The 25,459-nt window shown below is 34.1% G+C and overlaps 1 protein-coding gene across 1 annotated transcript in view; it reads left to right on the top strand.

The window, feature by feature from the left end:
- The window catches only part of LOC147069234 (protein takeout-like), a 43,378-nt gene extending 23,330 nt beyond the window's left edge, over window positions 1–20,048 (top strand). The window contains exons 5-6 of the mRNA XM_085951174.1: window positions 3,686–3,838; window positions 19,741–20,048. Coding sequence (XP_085807300.1) covers window positions 3,686–3,838; window positions 19,741–19,895 — 308 coding nt within the window. The 3' untranslated portion in view covers window positions 19,896–20,048. The remainder of the gene's footprint in view (window positions 1–3,685; window positions 3,839–19,740) is intronic.
- The last annotated feature ends 5,411 nt before the right edge of the window (window positions 20,049–25,459 follow it).

Raw genomic sequence — 25,459 nt, 5'->3', positions numbered from 1 at the left:
TCTAGCATACATATTATTTATATATTGACACTTAATCCGTTAAAAAACTAAATACCTAAATTATCGACTTACTAACTTTTGGCAGTAACCCTCGATATTAATATTCGTATACGGTGTTGAAATCTGGACTGGATCCTGAGAATTCGATATGAATAGAATCGACTGGCTTAAAATGTGTCCTACAGTAAGATGCTCTACTTTCTATCGACGAAAAAGCGAAAAAAAATTAATGTTGGCATTGAAGAACGTCAATTGCCACCTGCAAAAAACGTGTTCTCCAATTCTTTGGTCAAATTGCTAGAATATGGAATGAGTTTGTTGGCAACACCTGTAATTTCCGTGATCTGAAGAGATATGCTAATAGTAAGACAAAAACTTGCGTAAACAAAAAAAATATACGAGAAAATAAAATCACAAAACAAGTCATATAACAAGTTACAGTGGTATCGAAAAAGCCTTCGATGTCTGGCTGAAACTACTCCAGATACAGCATACATCATAAAGAATTTAAATATGTGTTTCTTAATCTGAATCTCATCACATATGCAAAGTGATGACTATTTAATACCCACTTATGCATCATACATAGAAATATCTATACCAGATTTGGTTCAGAAACAAGCTATGCTTTTGTTATGGCATAAAGCAAGGAAGCTCATCCATTAGATTTGCAATTAAGAAGGAGTTTCTCATGCCCGATACTTGCCAGTCAGGGCTACCATCGTAGTGGAAAGAACTTTCTGTAATCACATATGCGTGCCTCAGTAAAAGCGAGGTCTTATTATTTGGGGTGGCATAGTAAAAATAATAACAATTTGATATGGTAAGAAAAAGTGTATGTAATTTAATAGTTTGGTTTTTACGATCAATACAAATGAGCAGAACACGTAGTTTGAAGAAGGAATAATCACTGGATAAATATAATCATCCAGTGGTACCTTAAAGGTAGAAAACGTACGAAAGGTATATCTAGAGATCGCTGGATCTATATTTTTTGAATCTAACTAAGGGTTCAGACACACGATATTTGAAATCAAGTAAATGTTTAATTACATTGGCAGACGTGCAGACCCAACCCGATTCAACAACCGTCGTGGCCAACGTTTCAACACTATTTGCAATTACACGCAACGATTCAATCGCGTTGGTCCTTGCTTTTGATTGATTTAAAATAAACATAGTGTTGCTATTATTAAAAATATAGGTTGACCGAAAACTACATATATCTTAGATTGGTGGCTACACTGAACGTATTCTCGCGCAATTTTACGCCAAAAAAACTGAGTTGTCAAGCCTAGCGAGCATTTATTGAAATTTTCGCGGCCGTTTGACATTTATAGAAAGTTTTGTATACTTATTGTTAATTTACATCATGAATAACTGGGCGAGCTTGAATCTCCAAGCCAATCGTATAAGACTACTTGTAGCGAGTATGGCTATATTTCAACTGGCGTGTATTAATTCGACGAGGACTGTGTCCTTAGCGCTAGTCCATACATTTTTTTGAGATTTTGCCATCTTGTAGTTGTTGAAATCGAGCAGTAGGATGAACGACTGTTTGCGTGGCTCGCGAGCGGGCGCGTATTCGGATATTTTTGTACGCTTTCGGCAATCTTCGCTCGCTAATGAATGGATCGCACGACGGAATAATAGAAAATTTTCCACTTTTGTCCCGATCGCTCACGATCCTTGAAAACCATAGAGAATAGAATTTGACCGTCGTGGCTGACGATCGGGCTAGACACAATCTGCTAATGTAATTTGAACTTTATGCTTCAAATACACTCTATGACGATTGGTCATATATATGTCGAAAAACCCGTTTCTTATGTTGGCGTCCTGTGTCATAGGGTGTCACAGAGTGTAAATACGATGTCATAGCTGTCATACAATATGTGTGTATAAATGTTGGAATGGCATAGATTTAATCATAGACACTAAAACGCTCTTAGCATATATGTGCCCGATCGTCATATAGTCTATTTGAACCTTTAGACTTGCATTGAGGTACACAAACTGCAGTGCTGTGTATCTGCGCCCTAACTATTCTGAGACCGGTCTAATTTCGAGTCACTTAATAATATTAATACCCCAATGACATTGTATATTTTTTAACTTTAAAATTATCTCATGTATAAGTACAAAGAAAAAAAAAATAGGCCAAAGTTAAACTGACAGGTCAAAGTTACCTCAATTGACAGTGTTTTTTTTAATTAATAGAAATCTGACAGTTTTCTGTTATGCTTCAATTATTGCTAGTAAAACATTCTTAACCTTCATATTATAATCAACCATGAACTGTTAATAGTTCCTATTTTGGCAAGTAGCTGGTAAGCTTAGCGAAGCAAAAACAGCACCTGAGAACAATGAGACATCAACCTTTTCAATAATTGAAAAGGTCAATGGTCGGTTTAGTTAAAATATTTTTTCATAATATTAAAGATACGGTATATTGATAAAAAAATCTCTTGTTGTTTTGAATGGGTAAAAACCTTTAAGTTAAATTATCTTGCAGAGTTATTCTACTAAATATTTTGTGGAATTAAAACCCGTCTTATGTGTTTATTTTCCCCACGAGAATATAATGTTATAGTTTAAATAAGAATTCGGTGTGTGTTCAAAATCACATAAAATTTTTTCAACATTAAAATGCTCAAACCTTCACAGACGCAGACGAAGAACATTATTTCCACAGAACAGATTAATAAATATAATAACAATTGGTTATAACCCAATACACTACACTTTGACACAGGGTTTTGAATGTGTGAGTGTCGCACGAAAAAGAAACACATTATTGACGTGCAATAGTGTGTGTTGTAATTTCAAATATACCCATATTGCATGAGCGTCAGTGCATAAAACGAGAGCAGTTGTCAGAACGAAATACAAGCGTATTATTAACACATGTTTAAGTTTATTCCATATTCATCCACACTCCAGATCGGTCATCTGTTTCTCCACACCAGTTAGGTATTTTAGTTTCCATTATTTCTGAGTTCCCTGATTTCCAATTTCAATTTCAATTTAGAAGTATTATATAGAGGAAAAACAGAAAAAAGATTTTTAATTCCTCCTTTTAATAGTGCAATAGATAGTCACAGAACAGATAACAAATAGATTTCCCATAGTCAATATTCAATACATTACATTTTTATGCAGGATTTTGAATGTGTGAGTGTCCTAAGAAAAAGAAACACGTATTATGCACTTGCAATAGTGCATGTAATACACCAATATTAAATGAGCGTCAATGTATAAACCGAAAGCAGTTGTCAGTATTCGACGTATGACATATTCTTGACACGTGTTTAATTTTATACCGGATTATTCCTTACTCGAGTCGGTTACTTGCTACTCCTTACCCGTTAGGTATTTCAGTTCCCATTATTTCTGAGTTTCCTGGATAGAGTATTTCCTATGACAAGTTAACTCCCAAAGATTACGTGACATAATTTTAACAGTGCATAAAAACCGCGTGACTTAATAGTGTCAGCGCATACGGCGCTGTGACATAGGTACCAATGCACCATATGTACCAATTTACGTACTTAACCTAAGGACTGACCAAATGATAAAAGCTACGATATATAAAAAAAGATTCATATATTATAATTAAAATATAATACGTCATGATGTTAGGATGTATTCAACTATGGTTAATTATGTTGTTTTTTCATTGCAGCCAATTGCGTTGGTATCTGTAAGTTGAAGAATGAGATAGTCAAGAGGGATGATGGCGAGGAATATATCAACATGAAGAATATGAACATCAGAATCAAAGTCGGAAACGGAAACATTCACCTTTACAACCTCTTCGGTGGAGATGGCGTTCTTGGTAAATACAAAATGCAATATTTAATTAACATCTTAAACGTAATGCACACATGAAGTTCGATCATAAAAATTTCAAAAATATAACGTAGTAAAATACTATGCCGGTTCGCACATACATACTCATCTCGACTGCAATATGTCGAATTCGTCGATGTGATTTTGTTGGCATTCAAAAAACATATTATGTTATGTAAAAAGGAACGTGTTTTAATAAACTTACGTAAACGATTATAACTGATGAAACTTGCACAAACTTACAGACTAAATTATTAGTAGGTATCAACAAAGTATTAGATTCTCGATAGATGAAACAATTTTTTTTAAATAGCTAAAAAAAACTGATAGTACGAATCAGTCTATTTAATAATTTTGTGTATCAGTCTAATTACAACGTTTTTATTAGCTCGTATTCTTGTTTGTCCAGTAAAAATCTTGCAATCGATTTTTAACTAACTTCCCGACTAGCTAGACATTTGAAACTTTTATAATATATCAGAACTCGATGCCGATACATTCTTTTAATACTTTTAGCCATCTTTAAGTAAAATTGAATTCATTTTCAGTTAATTCTGTTTGTATGAAAAGTTATTTCGGAAGATATCCGTAATCCAATCCACTATTATTGGTTGCTAAGGGGGTGGTCCTAGCAACTAAATTATTAATATATATGTGCGTTACTATGGAAATCAAAATGAAATGTCAAAATGACATTTTAGTATTCTATATTTGAATGTTTTTTATATACTTCATATCAAGTACAAGTTTGAGCATATTGAGTATAATAATTGAACAGAAAATTTAAAAACGTTGTATACAAAAAGTTCTTTTTATCTTGTAATTATTCTCTCTGTATTTATATTTGAAAATAGTATTTTTAAATTTATCGACACTTTTACGACGTATTTATGATTGTATTTCTGATTTACTTACCGACCTATTTTCTTCTGTCTTTCCCTTTAATTCATCTGGTTTTTATTACGTATTTTTTAAATGTTTTATTTAGACATAAATACTATAGGGTACTTAATCAATATTGTAAAATTTTCCGGACACAAATAATAGAGCTTTGAATTAAAAGTGTGTTTTAAGGTTTTTCAAAAACATTGAATCAAACGTGGTGCATACCTCTCTCGGGGTAATAGACAATTTTTATTCCAACAGATTTTTAGTCAAATCATGATTATTAAAATATGTCTAGAAAGTCTTTCTTCTTCTTATTGTGCCATCCCCTAGTGGAGGTCGGCCACCATCAAGGTAATCTTATCTTTGTCGTCTGCTACCCGAAACAGTTCAGTGGAGCTGCACTCGTACCAATCACGGAGATTCTTAAGCCACGAAATGCGGCGCCGTCCTCTGCTACGCTTCCCATTGATCTTTCCTTGAATGACAAGTTGGGTAATGCTGTATTTTTGTCCTCTCATAATGTGGCCGAGGTACTGTAGTTTCCTGGTTTCGATACTACGTAGAACTTCTTAGTCCTTCCCCATTCGATTGAGAACTTTAACATTTGTCACCCGGTCAGTCCAAGGAATTTTGAGGATGCGCCTATACAGCCACATCTCGAAAGCTTCAAGTCTCCGTGACATCTCTTGGTTTAGCGTCCATACTAAGAATTGAGAGAGCATTAGAGAGAAAGTCTTTAAGTACGGAATTTTTTACATAACCTCATAATTAAGTGCAAATACTGAAATATTTGTGATGAAGAAATAATGCAAATTTTTAAAACACGGGATTGAAAGTTTTGTTCCTGCAGGATGGGCCTTAACTTGCGCCCGAACAAATTACATTTTGGCGCCCCATTTCCCCATCTTAAGAGATACTAGGTTTCCACCCCGCTATCCCGGATTGCAATCTCTAATCACTATTTAATAAAGTAAGCCTAGGAATTAATTGTACACAGTCCAGTGGATAGGGGTGGAGGTAGGCTGTTAAGATTCGACATAAACAGTGCACACTAAACCGTTTAAAAAAAAAGATTTTTTTTCGGTTAGGTACATGTTCAAACACGCGCGTTAACATGATCTTACTCCCTACTTCAATTTTAGTTTGTCAATTTATGGCTAGGGCCGTATGTTGTAGCTTAACCACTGGCGGATGACAAAAGAAATGGCGTATTTCAAAAAAACACTACCTTATTCTTAGGTCAATAATTATTATAAAGCAATCATTATTCGTAGGATGTTTATCACACTTGAATGGTCAAAAACATAGCTTATAATGAGTATATTTAGAATTATCTTCAAATGTGTTAATCTTGCCGATTTTTTTGAATAATAAAATGCCTAATTCTTGTCAAATTTGGGATCACAGAGATTATCAATATAATTTTTTATCGTGAATATTTTACAAAAATTATCTCGTCATAAATTATACTAATGGTTTTATAAATGCGTTTTAAAATTAATTAATGTAAAAAATCTTAACACCACTGCACATATATGTACCGAAATATGCAGTCATCAAATGTTTAAAATAAATATAAAGGAGATATAAATAGATTATCTACAACGTTTAAGGTATGTCCAGGATCATGCTTTGAAAATAGAACAAAAGCTCCATTTTGACCTACGCTGAGCATGTCCCCCTTTAATTCAACGAAAAACAAATATGACTGAAAAAGTGTGTACCTACTATTTATTCTTGTTAGATCACCAATAGCATACCCATACTATTATGGTTTATTTTAGGCAGGGTTTAATTGAATTTAAAAAACTAACCAGCACCATCTGCAAATTGTATTCTTAGTTCAATGAAAATAAATAAGTATAACTGATAAAATTTAGTGTGCACTATTTATGTCGTCTTAACAGACTACCTCCACACTTCGCCACTGGTACATACTCAATATTTCGCTTTAATTGTGTATGCAATTAAGTTTCACATTTGTTATTAAAATGCAACAGCAGTAAATTAATAAAAATAACACTTTTTATATTATTATATCATGTCTGTGATATTATAAACAATATAAATGATTTATTAAATAATATAAATTATACATAGGTAGCTATTATAAACTGCTTTGATTTGGTCTGACGTCAATCTAATTAAATATTTATATACATGAAAAAAAAAACCTAATATTGAAGAGATATGATCAAATTATTCAGTAAATAAGTATATGTTATACCTGTCAAAATAATGAATTATTAGGTAGGTAGTTATTGTACCTAATAATTACTTTTTGGAATTTCATAATAGTTATTTTCTCAGTACCAAGAAAACCTGTTTTCATACGCAAGATAGCGATGAAACGAATAAAACAATGTGTCTTTTTAAACACTGAAAAAAACCTTCGTTCAGAAAAAACATAACTAGCACGGAATAAAAACAGGTATGAAAACAATAAAGATTTGAACAAAAAATTGTTCAAAATTTTGAAACTGTCTACCTACGAATTGAAGGTTAAATTATTCATGAACAACGTTTGAGTTTTTTATACGTTCAAACAATAGACAATGTCATGGTCAAAGATTTCTATTTACAGATTTAAAACTTTAGAATGGGTTGATCGAATGTGTTTTTTTTTCTCGAGGCTTTGACTGCTACTTGCTGTCATATCGCCTCTCCACCTGGAAGAGGATCGGAAGATCAGACCCTCTCTCCAATTCTGTTAAAGAACTTTACGTTCTATCAAGCTCTTACGTTCTATCCAAAGCCATAGCACCTTTCAATTCATCGAAATTCTCAAAGATATCAACAATTTGCAGCTTTACTCTGTGTCGTTCATGTTTAAAGAATTGTACTGCTTTATGTACAATGTCCTCCAAAACTGAATATTGTCTTCAAAAGTGACCTTCCACTGTGCCTAAAGCGCAAAGTGTTCAACCAGTGTGTGCTTCCCGTGATCACATATGTGTGTGAAACATGGACCCTAAGTAAAAGAGAGATCCAGAAACTTAGAGTAGCACAACGTGGTATAGAGAGGCGCATGCTGGGCATAACGCGAATGAGAAAAAAGGAATGAGTGGATAAGGAAGCAGACAAGGGTTTGCGATGTAATAGAGTTTATTAAAAGCATTAAATGGAAATGGGATGGACACAGAGCTCGAAGAAGAGACAATTGTTGGTCAAATCTAGTCATCCAGTGGTATCCAAGAAGTACAAAACGTCCGTAAGGTAGACCTAGAGGCCGCTGGATCGATGAAATGATAAAGTTCTGCGGAAGTAAGTTGCAACGCAATGCACAGGACTTAAAGAAGTGGAAGCAGCTTGAAGAGGCCTTCATCCAGCAGTGGATAGATTCAGGCTGATGGTGATGATGATGTACAATGTCCTCCAAAACACTACATTCATCGCAGAGCTGCGAATCGCTTCTTCCTATGAGGACATCAAATCTTTTACCCAATGTGTGTCCTGTTATTAGCCTCAGTATCAGCTTAAGCTCATTTTTCTTCTAAGGAGACTTCACAAACCAGGATACCGCAGGTAGGGAAGGTAGAATTGACTTACTCCATTTCACCTTTTCTAGGAATGCCCTGTGGTAAAAATCTATCATCATGCTTTGGCACATTTTATTTATGGTCTCATTCTAGTCCAGGCATTCTGGTTCCTTTGCCAGATCATCCGCCTTTTCATTTCCCTCAATACCCATGTGCGATGGGATCCATTGAAGGCATAGGTCTCCCAACATTGACATCTATCTGGTCAAGGATGTGGTATGTTATGTTTTTACAGTTATGTAATAGCTACGGCAAGGTGTTGTAAAGCGCTTTTGGGATCGAAATGTTATACTAATTTACCTTTTGGCACCCATGGTGAGTAGTTGTATAGTGCTGACTTCGAAAGCCGGAAGTTTGAATATGAGAAACGATTATCCAGATTGCAATTGTTACAAATTGGTCAATGTGTCATACTTTTTTTTATCAATAATCCGATGAAAGAATACAAACTGCTACAGGTATACGATATAGGCTGTTGTATTATGCCCCATGGTGGGGTAGTTGGTCTTTGTACATATTATTATCTCTTTCAGAATCAAGGACTCACAATTCCCTATAAATATCTGCAAATCTCTTTTTCGCTATTACAGAATTACGTTTTATTTATTGTATCTTTTGCGTTAACATATTTCTGTGAAACGGAGATAAATATTATCTTAAATCACTACATTTTAGGACAACTATAAAAGATTGACTTTTGGACAAGTTTTATGGAACTTATATGTTTCAATCCAAAGTTTGCTAATTCAGCGGCACGTTTTACCCGTCCTAAAAGAAGGCTTTAAATATTCTCCTGGTATGGAGTCTTCGCCAATCCAAGAATATATTATGTAGATCGTTTCCTTAGGCATAAAGTCCACCAAAAAAGCGTTCGGTGCGCTCACTACTGAGTAGGCCCCCTATCATCCGCGCATTACCCTTCACCTATGTAATAAGGGGCTCAAGGAGCACAAAATAAATATTATTATCAGCGTCTCTCATAACAAAGCAATAAAAATATTATTAAATTTCTCGGGGCTTGTAATTAATATCGGACACGCAATAACTAAACAAAGAGTTAACTGTTCTTAAATAATGGATTCTCGCCCGTCTTATCAACGACGCTTCGAGGAGCGTGATTTTGCTTGCCGTGTTCAATGAATGGACTAGGTTTTATTTTAGTTAATTCGTATCGCTGAGAAGCCAAAAAACGATGACTCATGGGGCAGGCGGGCACAATGCGTCGTCAAATCCAGTGTGCGCTGGTGTATTTGATTACGTCGTATTTTCGATGATTTACGCGCCACTTGTGAAATTTTGCGCGAGAGCCCCACTTGCTGCGTTAAGTGGGTTTTACGCAGATCGCTTATTGATATATTTGATATTATTATTATGCGCATGTGCATACATGTGTACAAGTACTACAATATGTATTTTTATCAGTAGGTAGGTAACAAATTGATCTTGATTTATCAATCAAAATTTTGTGAAACTTAGTAGCAATGGATTATTTAAATTATCATTTGTTGTCAGTGACTTTTTGTTTAATTCCGCAATCAATGAAGCATACATTTGATGCCGGGGCCGTTTCTTTATATCGGTCACATCCTTGACTTTAAAAAAAAATCATTAGTATTTTCTTATACACGTTTTATATAAACGCTATTCTAAAAACAGAATTACTAGCTTATATACCCGAAATTATAATCCAATGGGCAAAACACCGGTTTCTGATATAAATTCGTAATTTTCTCGAGCCTGGGTGTTTCCGTGATTGTTTCACTGCTACTACTACAATACTAGTATACTTGCATGTTTATTAACACTTGATAAGAAAACAAAGATAGAATCAAAGCTGCGGGCCTATAATAACATTTAGACTGCAATGATTCTCAAACTTTTTCACATCACAGCCCCCCAAAATCTGAAAAATCATCATTAGGAGGGACGTTATTGCATGTCTTTACAGAACAAATCAATTCGTATTCAATGTTAGAAATAGTAATTTACAGGGAATCTCCCAAAGTCTCCATTGAAAAGCATGACCTGTTCTTATTATTACAACGTTTTGATTAAGTCGTATTCTTGTTTGTCCGGTGGTTGTATGTCCAGTACAAATTTTGCAATCAATTTTTAACTAACTTCCCAATTAGCTAGACAATTGAAACTTTTAGAATATATCAGAACACGATGCCAATGCATTTTTAAAATACTTTTAGCCATTTTTAAGCAGAATTGAATTATTTTTCAGTTAATTCTGTTTTGTATGGAAAGTTATTTCAGAAAAATCCGTAAAAAGTAAAAGACTATTATTGGTTGCTAAGGAGGTGGTCCTAGCAACTAAATTATTAATATATACGTGCGTTACTATGGAAATCAAAATGAAAAGTCAAAATGACATTTCAGTATTCTATATTTGTTTGTTTTTTATGTACTTCATATCAAATACAAGTTTGAGCATATTGAGCATAATAATTCAACAGAAAATTTAAAAACGTTGTACATAAATAGTTCTTATTATCTTGTAATTCTTTTTTGTATTAGGCATGAGTTTTGATCACTTGTTTTGTGCATGCTTTAGGTTGAATGCGTGTTACACACGGCGCCAACTGTCTATAGTTGTACGTGAAACAGTTTTCTTTTTGATCAAACTATTGGTATATATTATTATGGGTGCAACACACACATTTAAAAACGACACGTAATTTTTTGCCAGATTCAGGATTCGAAACTGAGACCCACGACACGAAGTCTGGCGCGTAGCTGCGCAGTCACTATGAGCGTTTATTAGCCAAAGGTCACACACCATATAAATGTGGTAACTGTCAGTTAAATTACGAAGTATTAAAAGACTGACTTGAATATCAAAGTATATATTATTATCAAAAGTTAATTAAAATTCTTTGAAGATACTATTACCTGGTACGGTATATGCCAATGAACGTCCAAGTACGTTTAGGATTATTGTGAGGTTATATTTTTTAAGAACTGTTTGTGTACACGGCTTAATTGTTTTTATCAGGAAAGCAATGACTTGTTTCTTATTAGAAAAATGTTTTGCGGTTCCGTTTAACTGAAGGTTAGATTGAATTGAATATCTCTTCCTATTTACCAAAAATATGGATATACTTATAAGTAATATAAATCAGTAGAAAAGATACTCTAGCAGTCTAGCAACACAAAAAACACCCCCAAGCCAACGCACCATACTTGATCTTGATCGAGCGTATCACAAAGCCCTACGTTTCGACCGTGTCTAGGAAACAGGGCGTAACCCACATAGAACAAATTTTACAGGAGAGGCAAAAAACGTTTTTTGAATGATTTTGGTTCAATATTAATAAAAAAAATAGGCACATACATTTGGTGCATGATGATTTGGTGTAATACCTTTTCGATCTACTGATAACTAAACAAGTTATTACAGAAAAATCATTAAAATTGAGGGTAAATGCTTTTTTCCTTAAATTAAAACTTAATTAAAGTCCAATTAAAACCTGATTTTAGATAATAAATTGGCATTTACGGCTTACTTCCTTTTTACAGAATGTGTACATTGTTAATATCTAATAAAAGCACTTTTCGAAAAATCGAGGGTTACACCCTTTTTCCTAAACACAGTCGGTTCGATGTGAAGCATCAGCCGTTTCTTACGCCTGCTAATGTCTCAGAAGCAGATACTCAAGGCCGAAATCGCTACGCACTTAAGTGTGATTTGAGTGAGTTACAGAGGTTGTTTTATTATTTAAAACTGCCCATGAGAGAAAGGAACACGGTGAATTAAGAATAATAAATGATCTAATTCTTTTTGGTCGTACCCTCATGGCTGAGGATTGTGATCACTTTTGAATTTTGCCATCCATCCTTCTTGAGCTTCCGATCCTCTCAGGGCAGAATGAATGGTGCCTCCCCCCAGTGAGCTCTTCCACTTGGTTGCTCCAACGCGCTGATGCTATTCCTCTGCCTTCCCTGGAGATCACCCAAAACCACCAGTCTCTCCAGGTTGTCGGGTCCGCGCTGGACAATATGTCAAATAAATTCTAGAGTACATCTCAGACATATTGTCGAGAGCCGTTTCTTTATCTAATTTACAATACAGATATACCTACAAGTATATGTAAGGAGATCGCAATTTTTTTAAACGAAACAAAATTTGTCTTTGTGGCGATCAGGTCATAGTGACAGATAAGCCCAACAGCTAGTTGAAGCGACTTGAGTACTTCTTCCCTTTTAAATCACATTCTCGGACATTCTAGAGTATGTGGTTTGAATCCTGCAATTCTCCGCCATCTGGATATATTGGTCGTTTCGGGATTATTCTGGCAAATAAATTCTATTACAGATTATAAAAATACACGTCTCAGACTTCTGACATGAACAGACATCATAAGTTTAGTATGGCAAATGGTTTAAAACCATATGCGGTTTCAGTCTATGGATGGCTTCTATACTTTAGTTAGAGCAGACTAAAGTTCTGTAGTTATTTAATTGTTCACAGACCAGACATGGTTAACTAAAGTAATATTTAAAATGGTGTAAAAGAAATCTGCTTTATTTAAAGATAATAATTATTAGATTTATCTATTGGCCGAAATACTGTAGACTATTTAGAAAAAAAAAAACTCTTGATTGTCGACTAAAACGTGGTTGAATGGACATTGTTTGGCGATGTTTCATTGTAATGAAAAATATTTTTTACGTCGATTCGTGACGGTTGGCTAAATTTGTCACATTCGTCTGTTTACTACCTACAAAACAATATTTTATTATTTATAGAATGACTCTGGCATACTAATATAATATACGTAGTCATATTTTTCACACACGTTATTTATTTATTATATTAGGTATAATATTATATTATATATTTACCACTAGGTATTTCCTTATTTTTGTTTTAAATACATTTGCTCTTTTACATAGAAATATCATTTTAATCTAAATAATAAAAAACATAGATATTCAGAGGGTTGGAGCGGACACTTTTTTAAGTTGCTTCGCTCCAGCTCCGCTCCGGGACTTAATACTTGTGTGCTCTGCTCCAGGAAAAAATTAATAGGTATTATAAATAGAATATTAAAAATTAAAAAAATAATTAGTTTTGAAATAAGGTCCTTTTCATTAATTATTCTATTACATAAAATACCGGCAGCAAATCGTCTTTCCATTATCTGCCTCTTCTGTTAAAAAAGTGAGGTTATTTATCACTTGAAAGTGTCAAATATAATATTATCAACGGATTTTAAGGCGAAAATTTATTAATAATAAAAAAACACCTGGAGCAGTGGAGCACTACAAATTCGATGATCTGGATAAAACCCCATTGCTCCACTGCTCCGTGCTCTTACTTCGGCTCCGCTCCAACGGTCTGATTATATTGACGAATACCAGTAGCGAAGGGTGGAGGTAGGCTGTTAAGATCCGCCATAAATAGTGAACATTAAACTTTGTTAGTCATACATACGTATTTGTTTTTATTGAACTAAGACTGCAATTTACAGATGATGTTGGTTAGTTTTTAAAAATTAATTAGACATTGCCTAAATAAAACCATAATAGTTTTGGTATAATTTGGGCGATACGACAAAATTGTGCACACTTTTTATTCATACTCTTATTTGTTTTCATTGGATTAAGAATACATACCTATTACAATAATATATTGTTAGTTATTTTTTTTAAATTCATTAAGACGGTACTTCAGTGAAATGGCAAATAATTTTCAACTATAGGTGCGACGAAATTTTAGACTCTCTGGCAATCGGAGAGCGAACGTCGAGCTGTGAACACGTCATTTTGTTTCGTGATGGCGACGGGGGTATTAATTCTTATATCGTGTTAAGATGACTAGAATACGTTACTGATTTACTTGAAAAAGAAAACATGTCAATGAATATATTACTATTGTTACTAATAGAACAATACACAGAACGTTAAATAGACGCATGTTGGATTTATATGACAAATTATATTTCGTTCAGCACGCGTCATTTGCACAATCCGCGCATCGCCTAGCCACGATCTTTTTAGACCATGCCTCAACTGAGGCATAGCCTTAATCTCTGCCTAAAGCAAACTATAATAGATACAAACTATTATTGTATCTATAAAATATCCAAAGTTATGTATGATTAATTAATTGCATAATTTTAGGTATTTTATAGATAGACGAGAATTTTCTGATTATTATCTATTATGGCTTGGTTTTCGCAGGGTTTAATTGAATTTTAAAAACTAACCAACACCATCTGTAAATTGTAGTGTTATTTCAATGAAAACAAATACCTACGTATGACTGACAAAGTTTTTTTTTCGACCATGTCCGATCCTAATATGATCATATGGGCCTCCACAGAGTAGAGATTTGTATTAACGATTTTGTTTTTTACGATAAATGGATGTCAGCCACTTACTCAACCTATTAGGTCCATAGCCTGACTCACACACAAATTGAAAAACAATATGTGTACTTGCCAGACCCAGGATTCGAACCTGAGACCCACGGCGTGATAGTCCAACGCTTAAGCCGCGCGGCCACCGTGTGTGTCGACCTAGTTAAGTATGCATTATTTATGGCGGATCTTAGCAGCCTACCTCGACCCTTCGACACTGACGAATACAGTCCATTTTGTCGAGAAATGGAAAGAAACGCTTTAGGCATGTATATTCTTTCACGTTTATTATGTCAATACTAAACTGATACAAATCAAAATGATATAATTTATATTATCAGGCTAAAATTACGTAACATTTTGCATAATCCGAGCTGTCAGCTGTTTTTGAGAATTCGGTTGTTCACACTGGCCGTACGTCATCACCGATTCGTCCAAAACTCGTCCAAGGTCTGTTGACCAAGTTTACCAAGATGGCCAATGGAAGGTCTTCGTTTTCGTCAGTCTTACATAATGGCACCTGTATGAAACATGTTTTGAAAGAGTTTAATAATCCATTCTCACGTGAGTGGCAGCGAATACATATTAATTAATTAAGTTTTACCCTGACAATCAGCTGATATTATCATAATATTAATACTATCAACAGAAGGTACTTGATGGAATTTGAATTTAAATTCTAACGGATTTAATCACATTTATTATTAAAAGAATTATGGGTTTCATGGTGTGGTGGACACTCCTTTGTTTGAGGTTGTAAGGATACGGATACGGAATATGGATTTGAGGTTGTACTACCCGTGACTGTATCCAACTGACTTTCTCTTAGGTATGCTTACATACTGCAGTCTGCAATTTAGAAGAGATATTTATTTAGCTACGTATTTTTTTTCGAGGTATAAATTTATTGAGAACTCTACCATTCTGGGCAGTGTTGATCTGTGTGTCTCTGATAACTGTCTTAGAAATAGAAATACTCAGGTGTTTATTCTCCCAACGTGCAAAACCAACCTGCTACTGGTAATGCCAATTGGGATGGCGATAACTATGTTCAACCAAATTACTTCAGGTGTTGATATATTCTACTTGCGTGAGGGTGAGTTTAGGTAGACGCTATTTTATGAATTCTTAAAACAGGGTCTCCTTAGCAAACTCGGTGTACTCTTTTGAAATTATTTAAATGTATAATAATGTTTTATGGCATGTTGTAAACGTCTTAAAATTATGATTGGTAATGTCCACAATATGTTAAAATAAATAAATGGAATGAAATTGAATTGAATTGAAAAAATGAATGAAGAGGTCGAGATTTAGGTGTTGCTCCGATGGATGGAGGAGCGAGTTTTATTTGCAGTCTAAATAGTCGGTACAAGAGTGTGATACAGTAGTTATGTTACAATACTTATGATACTGTTCCAAGGTCCGAATCTCAGAAAGAATGAGATGTTGTGCGGAGCGATACAGAGAATGAGATACTAACAGAGCGCGAACTTATATTCGAGTGACCTGTCCAATGAATTATGATCCGCTATTTATTGACGTACTGACAATCAATATAATATCTTGAAAATAATACTTAGGAAATAATTATTATAATTGAATCAGCTTACTATATGGAGTGTTTGCGTCATCAGATATAGCTATATATGTGGACAAATGGATATCGCGGACATTATCATTGTAGTCAGCTATTTACTGAGTTTTCCATAATTGGACACTACGGGAAATGGATATTTAAAATTACCGATCAATATAATGACACGGATTGGGTTGTTTATCCCCATAGAATTAACATACTTTCAATTATTATTAGTGTTTATAATATTTAGTAATTTAATAGATAATTAATCCTCTTTTTGATAATAATTATTATGGAATTTTTTAACTTGTGAATTATGAGACAAGTCGCAATATCCAGTGGTTATCTGATACGCGGCGAGTCTAAAATTAAATTCAATCAGTGGGTTGAGCTTTCTGCTGATTTTTTTTTTACTAATTATTCGTTAACTGACTCGCACATCTAAAAACGACATTGTCTGCGGCACAAATATAAATCAAACCTTCTAGGAACGTCGCACAGATGTTTCATATTGAGCCTCGCGCATAACTTCTCGAAACGTCAAAATATACTCTGACTAGTGACCGGTGAGCTTGACCTTTGTATAGACATGACCGAATCATAGCCTGTGTCTGCGCAACTCGCAATATGCAGGCGAAAAATTAAAACAACTAAAATGTCGAATTCCACCAATGTGCGTAGCGCCATTTGGTAACGTGTGTTTTGTGAATAACGATGACGTGATATCGACATATTCGACGTGTTGCAAACGAGACGAGTTTAGATGTGCGAGACGGCTTACAATCAAGTGAAAATACATTAAATATGAATAATATCTCGTAGTATTGAAGTTACAGTATGTAACGGATAGTATCCATATAATCTCAAGTAAAGGAGTCTCAAAAATTTATTTTGAACTCGCTCCACCATAATGTCGTATTTCAACTGATGCGAGGCCCAAACAATCGATCCACTCTCAATCCAGCTTCTAACTAAGAAAGCACCATCACTGTGTAATAACGTTATCATTAAAACTAATATACAACTAATAAGATAATTTTCTTAGTATTCTTAATATTGAAAACATTTTATGATTATTTTTAAGTGCCAAGAGTATTGAACGCATTTTAGTTTATCATTAAAATTAGTCATCACGTCGAACCAATAAATTTTATTTTCATAAACATTGTGATTCGCGCAGCATTTTTGAATAAATAATTTATTATTTTTTTGCATTGATAAATAATTATCTCATTGGTAATTTCGTAAGTAGCAATGATAAAAATAATAATACAGAACATAGTTATAATTTTCTATTATAAAAAAAAACCAGTCACTGCCCGTGACCGCGTTATATATATAATTTATAATATATTATTGTTATGCAATCGAGAGATTAAATTATTTTTCAAAACATCAAATTGAATTAGTTTTTTATTGTTGGTGGGCAAACCGTATTAAAGTTTGTGTTGTTAGATATAATAATAATTTTAAAACGTTATAAAAAATATTTTAATATATTCATCGTCATCAGGCGAGTCCTGGTTTTACCCAACAACCCCAGTCCATATGAGCCTTCGCTGCCGTATAGCAATCGATATTGTTATAAGGCTTTGCTAAAATATTAGTCTCAGCATGGCTCCCGCAAGGGGGGGGGGGGGGGTGACAGGGATATGGCCTGAGGGCCCGGGCTTAGGAGGGGCCCGTCGTGATGGGTCGACCAGATAAGTGAGATAAACGCACATATTTTTTTTTCTAATAGTAAAAAATTGCCAGCGGCGCTATTTTACTTCGAAGATATTAACATTTAAAAAAATGCAGTTATGCGATATATTTTTGTATTATTGTGTGTCAATACTCGACAACTCCATAATTCAAGATGTTTTCAAAAATACAAAAATCGCTAAATAGTTTTATCTCGAACACCATTTGGAAAATGCTTGTAAAGTGTCATATTGCCTTTAACCTTAGCGATAGGTAGAGGGGCCTGCCAAACACTCTAGCTTGGGGGCCCATTTCAGGATGTGGGGGCCGTGAGTGTCAGCATTTGTACAAAAACCCCATATAGTTCACCGGACCAAGTATACGTCGGAGAGTTTTGTTTTCGAATGTTTAGACCAGGGGTTCACAAACTTTTTCGTCAAAGGGACAATTTTGAAATGAAAAATATTTGGCGAGCCACCCTTTCTTTTGTAAATATTTTCTGTTTTTAAAAAACATTAGGAAAACAAATAAAAAAAATATTTCATTGGGTAAATTTATATTTTTCACTTCGGCTTCGCACTCATTGATTTGGGGTTATGTTTTTTAACAGAACCTGTAAAATTTGACAGCTAACAACACAACAACTATGGCATCGACGCGTCCGAAACTGTGCCTGCGCCGAACGCACTTATCACATCCGCATTTACAAATATCAAAGTGTCTGACCATTCATTCTTGTCAGAGAATATTTAATTTTAAATGTAATTTTTATGAAGAATAAAAATTAATACAGATTTAACATAAATCTCGCGGGATACATCAAAAAGTCACGCGAGATATTATTGGCCCACAGGACACACTTTGTGAACCCCTGATTTAGACTATTTATTACATAATATAGAAATAGCGTGACCAAGAGAATTCACGGCTTTGCACTTAATAATTAATTAAAAAACTATTTCTTCTATTCGACGAATAATTCACAAGATTTGTGAATGTAACATTATTTTATTGAAGATAGATAATTTGAATATAGTTCATGCTTAGTTCACAACTCGTGGTGCAGTGGGTAAGGCGCTGGCCTTCCGCCCGAGAGTTCTGGGTTCGATCTCGGTGAGGTCACAATATTTATGTGTTTTTCTCAAAGCCTGGATGTTTGTGATTGTCCAAAATTACTAACAACCACCTTGTATGAAAATGCAAGGACATGGTTATTAATAATTCTAAAAAATAAATAAATAATATAACTATTAGAAAAATCTTTGCAAAAAGATAATACACAAAGGCCGACTGCTAAAAAATAATTAATGAAATTTAGAAAGCGCTTCCGATAGTATTGTAAATACTTATGTTGTAGTTAATACTAAATAGAATTCCGATAGGCAATATTCAATACACAAAATTTTGATGCAGGGTTTTGAATGTGTGAGTGTCTTACGAAAATGAAACACGCATTACGCACATGCAATAGTGTGTGTTATACACCAATATTAAATGAGCGTCAATCGATAAACCGAGAGCAGTTGTCAGTATTCGACGTATGACATATTCTTGACACGTGTTTAATTTTATCCCGGATTCTTCCTTACTCTAGATCGGTTACCTGCTACTCCTTACCCGTTAGGTATTTCAGTTCCCATTATTTCTGAGTTACCTGATTTCGTCGCACTAAGATTGGACTCACGTAGCTTAGTTGGTAGAGCACATGGGCGCGAATTCTAGGAGTGAGCGCTCGTATTTAGCTGGGCGTCGTATTTTTTTCTAGTAGTTCCTAGACCCTGACTATAACCATATTAATTTAACTAACATTTTTTTTTATTTATTACAGGAGACGTAATCAACAATGTGATCAATCAGAACTTCGACACCTTCAGCAGAGAACTCTTCCCAGCACTTGAACGAGAACTGTCCAGACAATTCTTAACACTAACAAATAATATAGTGTCTCAATACACTTATGCACAGCTTCTTCCTAAGTCATAAACCATAATAAATTATTAATTATTATAATTTACTACCAGTTATAGCTGTTAAACCATAGATACTTGAAAGATTTGAAACTAAAGTGGTAAAAATTAGCTTTATTACTAAACTGTATCCAGTGTCGTATTAAAAAAAATATGAGACTTTATAAAATGCATTCCTTACTTATATAATAATATATTATTATAATATTATATATATATATATACCATACCTATAATTATTTTTAGCACTGCAACGGGGCATGAGACCGAATGGCAGTAGTGTAGTGAAATATTTTATTTAGTAAAAATCGGTGTGTGTACTTATATACGCGCGTTGGAAGTAATACTTCTTTGGCGTAACAAAACAAAAACAAAACTTGTGTTAACCTAGATTCTTTGACTAGCTTATAATTATATTGTTAAATTACATACTCAACAAAAAAGGCCGCTTATTGGAGCGCCGTTGGTTTATTTGTAAAGATAAAGTGACAACTGTCACTCTGACTGACACTTAATCACACTGGCGTTTGATCGTTTGTTTACGTAAGGAATTACAAATGGCCGACAATAATAAATTCGTTGCCTAGGCAACGGAACAATTCTACTATCAAACTTGCGTTTGTATACAACTGGCTGAGTATTCGCAGCTAACTTCATACTGTCGCGCACTTCTGTAACGGTGTGCGCGCGCAGCTCTCAATTTAACTCTCTACCAAATGCCTCAAAAGAAGTATAACTTTAAAAAAAATTAAGAGATTCAATAAAATAAGTATTTTTAGCGCTACAACGGGACGTGAGGCTGAATGGTAGAAGTGTTGTCGTGAAATAGTAGTACATTTACTAATAGAAGAGAAACAATCACAAATACCTAGGGTTTGAGAAAATCGCATAAATATATTGTGACCTCACCGAGTCGAACTCGGGGCCCCGGATGAATGGTCAGCGCTTTACGCACTGGGATTCGAGAGCCGCATATGCAGTGGGCATTATTAAATTGGCATACATAAACAATTACTTAACCCACAGTTACGATGATCTTGATTCTAAACCTAGTCGCACATTGAAAATCGTCACGATTGGGATATAGTCATATATCAAAATTGGGCGCAATCTTACTTTCGTTTCAAACTTTCTTCCGTGCGCATAATTATGCAAATAGGAATTAATGAAAAACCAGCTCCTGCATATTGTGCTGAAGCGTAATTTTTGTATTATGTCTGAGCCAATTAATGTCGAGTGAAATTTTTGCTCGTTACAACGGCTACTTTTTTCAAACTAAAATGTCGCGTTCATTGCACATTAAATTTAATATGTGTTTTCGGAATACCAATAAAATTACGTCGACATATTCGACGTATTGTAGTTGAGGCGAATTTAGATGTGCGACCCGACTTATACTTAAGTTCTTATATCAATTATTACAACTCTGCTACTTGATTAGTTTTATCTATAAAAAACTACATTGTGATATTCGTGTTTTATACATTTTATTGGATATCCCTATGTACGGGTTCGCAGAAAATGAGTTAACTTCAGATTCTGTACCAACGTAAATTATCATACCTTTCTGAATAAATTCACCGTTTGAGTATACCCATTCACTGCGTCCAACGCAGCTGGTGCGTTGCCCATCAGGTGGCCATTAGATATAATTAGCATGTTATTTAAATGTGGTAATAAAATATTAATGAAAAGGTCCGCAGCGAATGGGTTTTAATAACATAATTATGACAGATGAAAAATCTTAAATTGCGTTTTCAATAACTTAATAACTCTCAGGTACAGATTAAAATATTTAGTCAATTTTTATAGAAATAGTGGTGTGCCCAATATGTGATAACTATCCATAGAAAAATGATACAAAATTAATTATTTATACTGATTAATGTATGACTAATATTGTTGAAATTATAATATATAAAAAAAATATTTATTTGTTGACTTTGTAACTTAATTATAAAGTATGTGGCGGTTACCAACCCCAGGCACAATCGCCTCATTTACGGTCAGTAAATACTGCAGGTGTGACTTACTTCGTTGAGGATCGACAACCTCTGACCTGATTAGCATAACGCCGCAAAGTTGCAACAATGTGATGTCAGCATATTGCACAATGGTGACTTACATCAATATTGGCTTGCTTAATTTATCAAATTTATTTAAATATCGAGTCATAGTTGATGAGATATCAGTATTAAGACCAATACCAGTAATAGTAGTACCCTCTGTCATCGTGCCTCGGAATGCGACGTTCTCACCAAGCAGTATACTCTATCATAACTTTCCAGACTAAGTAAATCTCTCTACGTAGTACTCACCTCCACCGAGCCTCGGAACACTAACACTTCTTCTGCGTTATTTATTATTGTAGCAACTGTATACCATTTATGCAGCAATACATTTTCGCTCCTCCATTCATTCGTGCAACCTACACCGTCTTTCTCCTCCAACATTACCACTGCTAAAAGTAGCCAACCCACAAAATTTAAGAATGATCATAACATCTATTTTATCAGACGAGATCAATATTCATTGTTCATAAAATGTCAATTATTGTCTCTATGTTTTGTTTTATTTTAATTAATATAATCTTTCGACTAAGAATTATTGATAGTTTTACCACTTTAGTTTTGAGTCTTTCATAGATTAGTTGATTGATTTGGAAACAATAATGATGGTCTACTAGGAAAACACCAGTTCAATCAATAAATTTATTATTACCTACTATTAATTAGTTTTATATAGAAATATGATAAAAAAACTGATATTGATGGTAGATTTTGTCTACTAAAGCGAGGGAAAATTCGTTGGAAAATAAAGATCTACACATTTTATATGAATCAATAAATTGGTGTTTTAATTTTATACCCTTATTAATTGTTGTTTAATTAAATGGGAGCAGTCTCAGGAAATAAAAAATAGAATTGAGATCGCAAGGAGCGCCTTTCTCCAAAATGAGACGCCTCCTTAGCAATCAAGATCTTAATCTAGGTCTGAGACTGGGTATGGTACCTACGTTGTTATGTTCTCTCAATTCTTTTCTATGGTATGGAAGTATAGACGCTAAACAAAGAGATGTCACAGAGACTTGAAGCTTTCGAGATGTGGCTGTATAGACGCATCCTCAAAATTCCTTGGACTGACCGGGTGACAAATGTTGAAGTTCTCAATCGAATAGGGAAGGACCGAGAACTTCTACGTAGTATCAAAACCAGGAAACTACAGTAACTCGGCCACATTATTAGAGGACACAAATACAGCATTCCCCAACTTGTCATTCAAGGAAAGATCAATGGAAAGCGTAGCAGAAGATGGCGCCGCATTTCGTGGCTTAAGAAACTTCGTGATTGGTACGCGTGCATCTCCACTGAACTGTTCCGGGTAGCAGACGACAAAGATAAGATCGCCTTGATGGTGGCTGACCTACGCTAGGGGATGGCACAATAAGAAGAAGATTTGTTGTTTAATAAATGTATTATATAAAAAATAACCAAATGCCGTCGTGCTACCTGTGCTCATGTATGACTGTGAGAGTACGTGGCATCTTATTAAGCTTCAAAGATGTCGACTTTTGAGCTTTGAGAATCGATGTCTCTGCCAAATCTTAGGGGGTAGAGTGTACGTTTTATAACTTTGCACTTTTTACTACACTGATACTCCTCTTTGCCTGATTACCTCGCATAAAATTAGATTAAACGATATATAATTTGAATTATTATAATATGAAGTATTAAATAAATAAATAAATAGATAATTTATCAAAAAAACACATTTTACACATTTGAATATGAAATCGTACATTATGTCACTGTTCTGTTTTGTCATATTCTGTTTTGTCCGGTTACCATTTAATATAGACTATTCCGCTTAGTTAAGTGACCGGTTAATTGGGGCACCCGCTTATTTGGGACACATCTAAAGGAACGGAAATCATACAATAACAGTAATTTACATCGTTTAATTAGGACAATAGTCCACTTAATAAGGACAGTATATTTAAGATCATAATATACATTATTATTATTTTATATATAAGCGTCGGTATGTTGCAGCACTGGTAGTTAGATATATATGAGTCTATCATTACAGCATGGCCCCCACAAGGGGGGAGCTGACAGGGCTGCAGCCCGGGGGCCCTGGTTTAAGGGGGGCCCGGCCTGGCAAATTGACCAGCCAAGTGAGATAAACACACATCACAAAATTGCACTAATAGTAAAAAAAATTCGCCTGCGGCGCTATTTCGTTTAAAGCAAAATTAAAGCATATGGTTGTCCGATGCAATTTTTGATTACTGTTTGTCAATATTCGATAACTCCATAATTCAAGTGGGTGTATAAATAAGTGGGGGAAAATCGCTAAAAATACCTTAATTTTTACCTCGAACACTATTTGGAATACACAACTGTAGATAGTCACACTGCCTTTATCTTTAGCGATAGGTAGGGGAGGGGGCGCCAAAGGTTCTAGCCTGGAGGCCCGCTTCAGGATGTGGGGTCATGCACTACAGTATTGTAATTTATAGAAGTGAAAACTTACTTCATAATGCTACCTGAAAGCAACAGTGGAATAAGTAAAACATACCTACTTGTTTAGATTAATTGTAATAATTGTTGAATAACAATAATTGATCTTAAATATTTGTTTCATACAAATTTAATAGTAAACTATTGCAATTTTAGTTTTTTTCTGCGATTTATAATAAATGATAATTGTAGGATTTTTTTTTGTGTAACACTCTTAACCAGTGGCGAAAACTCCATACCTACTGGGCGATTATTTAAAGCCAACCTTCTTCAGAAAAATATTTTTGAATTGCATATTGAAATATTTATAAAATCACTTGTTTATTTTATACTCTATAAAAATAATTTTATTTGTCAACGAAAGATTGGAAAGACTTTTGGGAAAAGGTAGGCTGTGGAGATCAGAGAAAAATAACACACTTGTCAGGTATACCTACGGAAAATAAAAAGATAATACAATATTAATACTGATAAATAATAAATTCACTAATAATAACGTAACACTAATACGATGCATTTTTAAAACTCACTGACGACATGAAATTGAGCGATGAGTTTAAATTACGTATTTTTAAAAACATTTATACATACTCATCAAAAACCATTAAGTAGATAAAATTTTTATTTTTAAAAACAACCAATTTATTAATATGCGATTAAACGCCATAGATTTTTTTTTAAATTTTCTAATTATTAATTATTTTGGATAAAGTGCAGTTATGACAACAATATTATGCGCGAAGGTTTTAAGATCTGCGATAGGAGACTACCATATTTCATATTATATGATAGACTGACTAAGGTTACATGACGTAAACCCATACAAAAAAAATATCATAATTCCTTGACAAATAATCCGACATTTATTTACGTCAAGACAGGTAGCGTGCTGTTATATATATTTTTTAAACCTTTGCAGATTGTTTGGTAATCTATATAATACATTCTTTCATACACGACATCTGTCGTTGGAAAATTAAATTATTTTTATGGAATATAAAAATAATCAAGTGATTATATAAATATATCAATATCCAATTAAAAATATTTATCAAAG

Source organism: Rhyacophila brunnea, unplaced genomic scaffold (genome assembly GCF_057557595.1).
Source record: "Rhyacophila brunnea isolate RB1 unplaced genomic scaffold, BYU_Rbru_1.0 scaffold_24, whole genome shotgun sequence".
Classification (NCBI taxonomy): domain Eukaryota; kingdom Metazoa; phylum Arthropoda; class Insecta; order Trichoptera; family Rhyacophilidae; genus Rhyacophila; species Rhyacophila brunnea.
The sequence above is the reverse complement of the archived record's forward strand: the minus strand, read 5'-3'. Positions and strand labels throughout refer to the sequence as shown.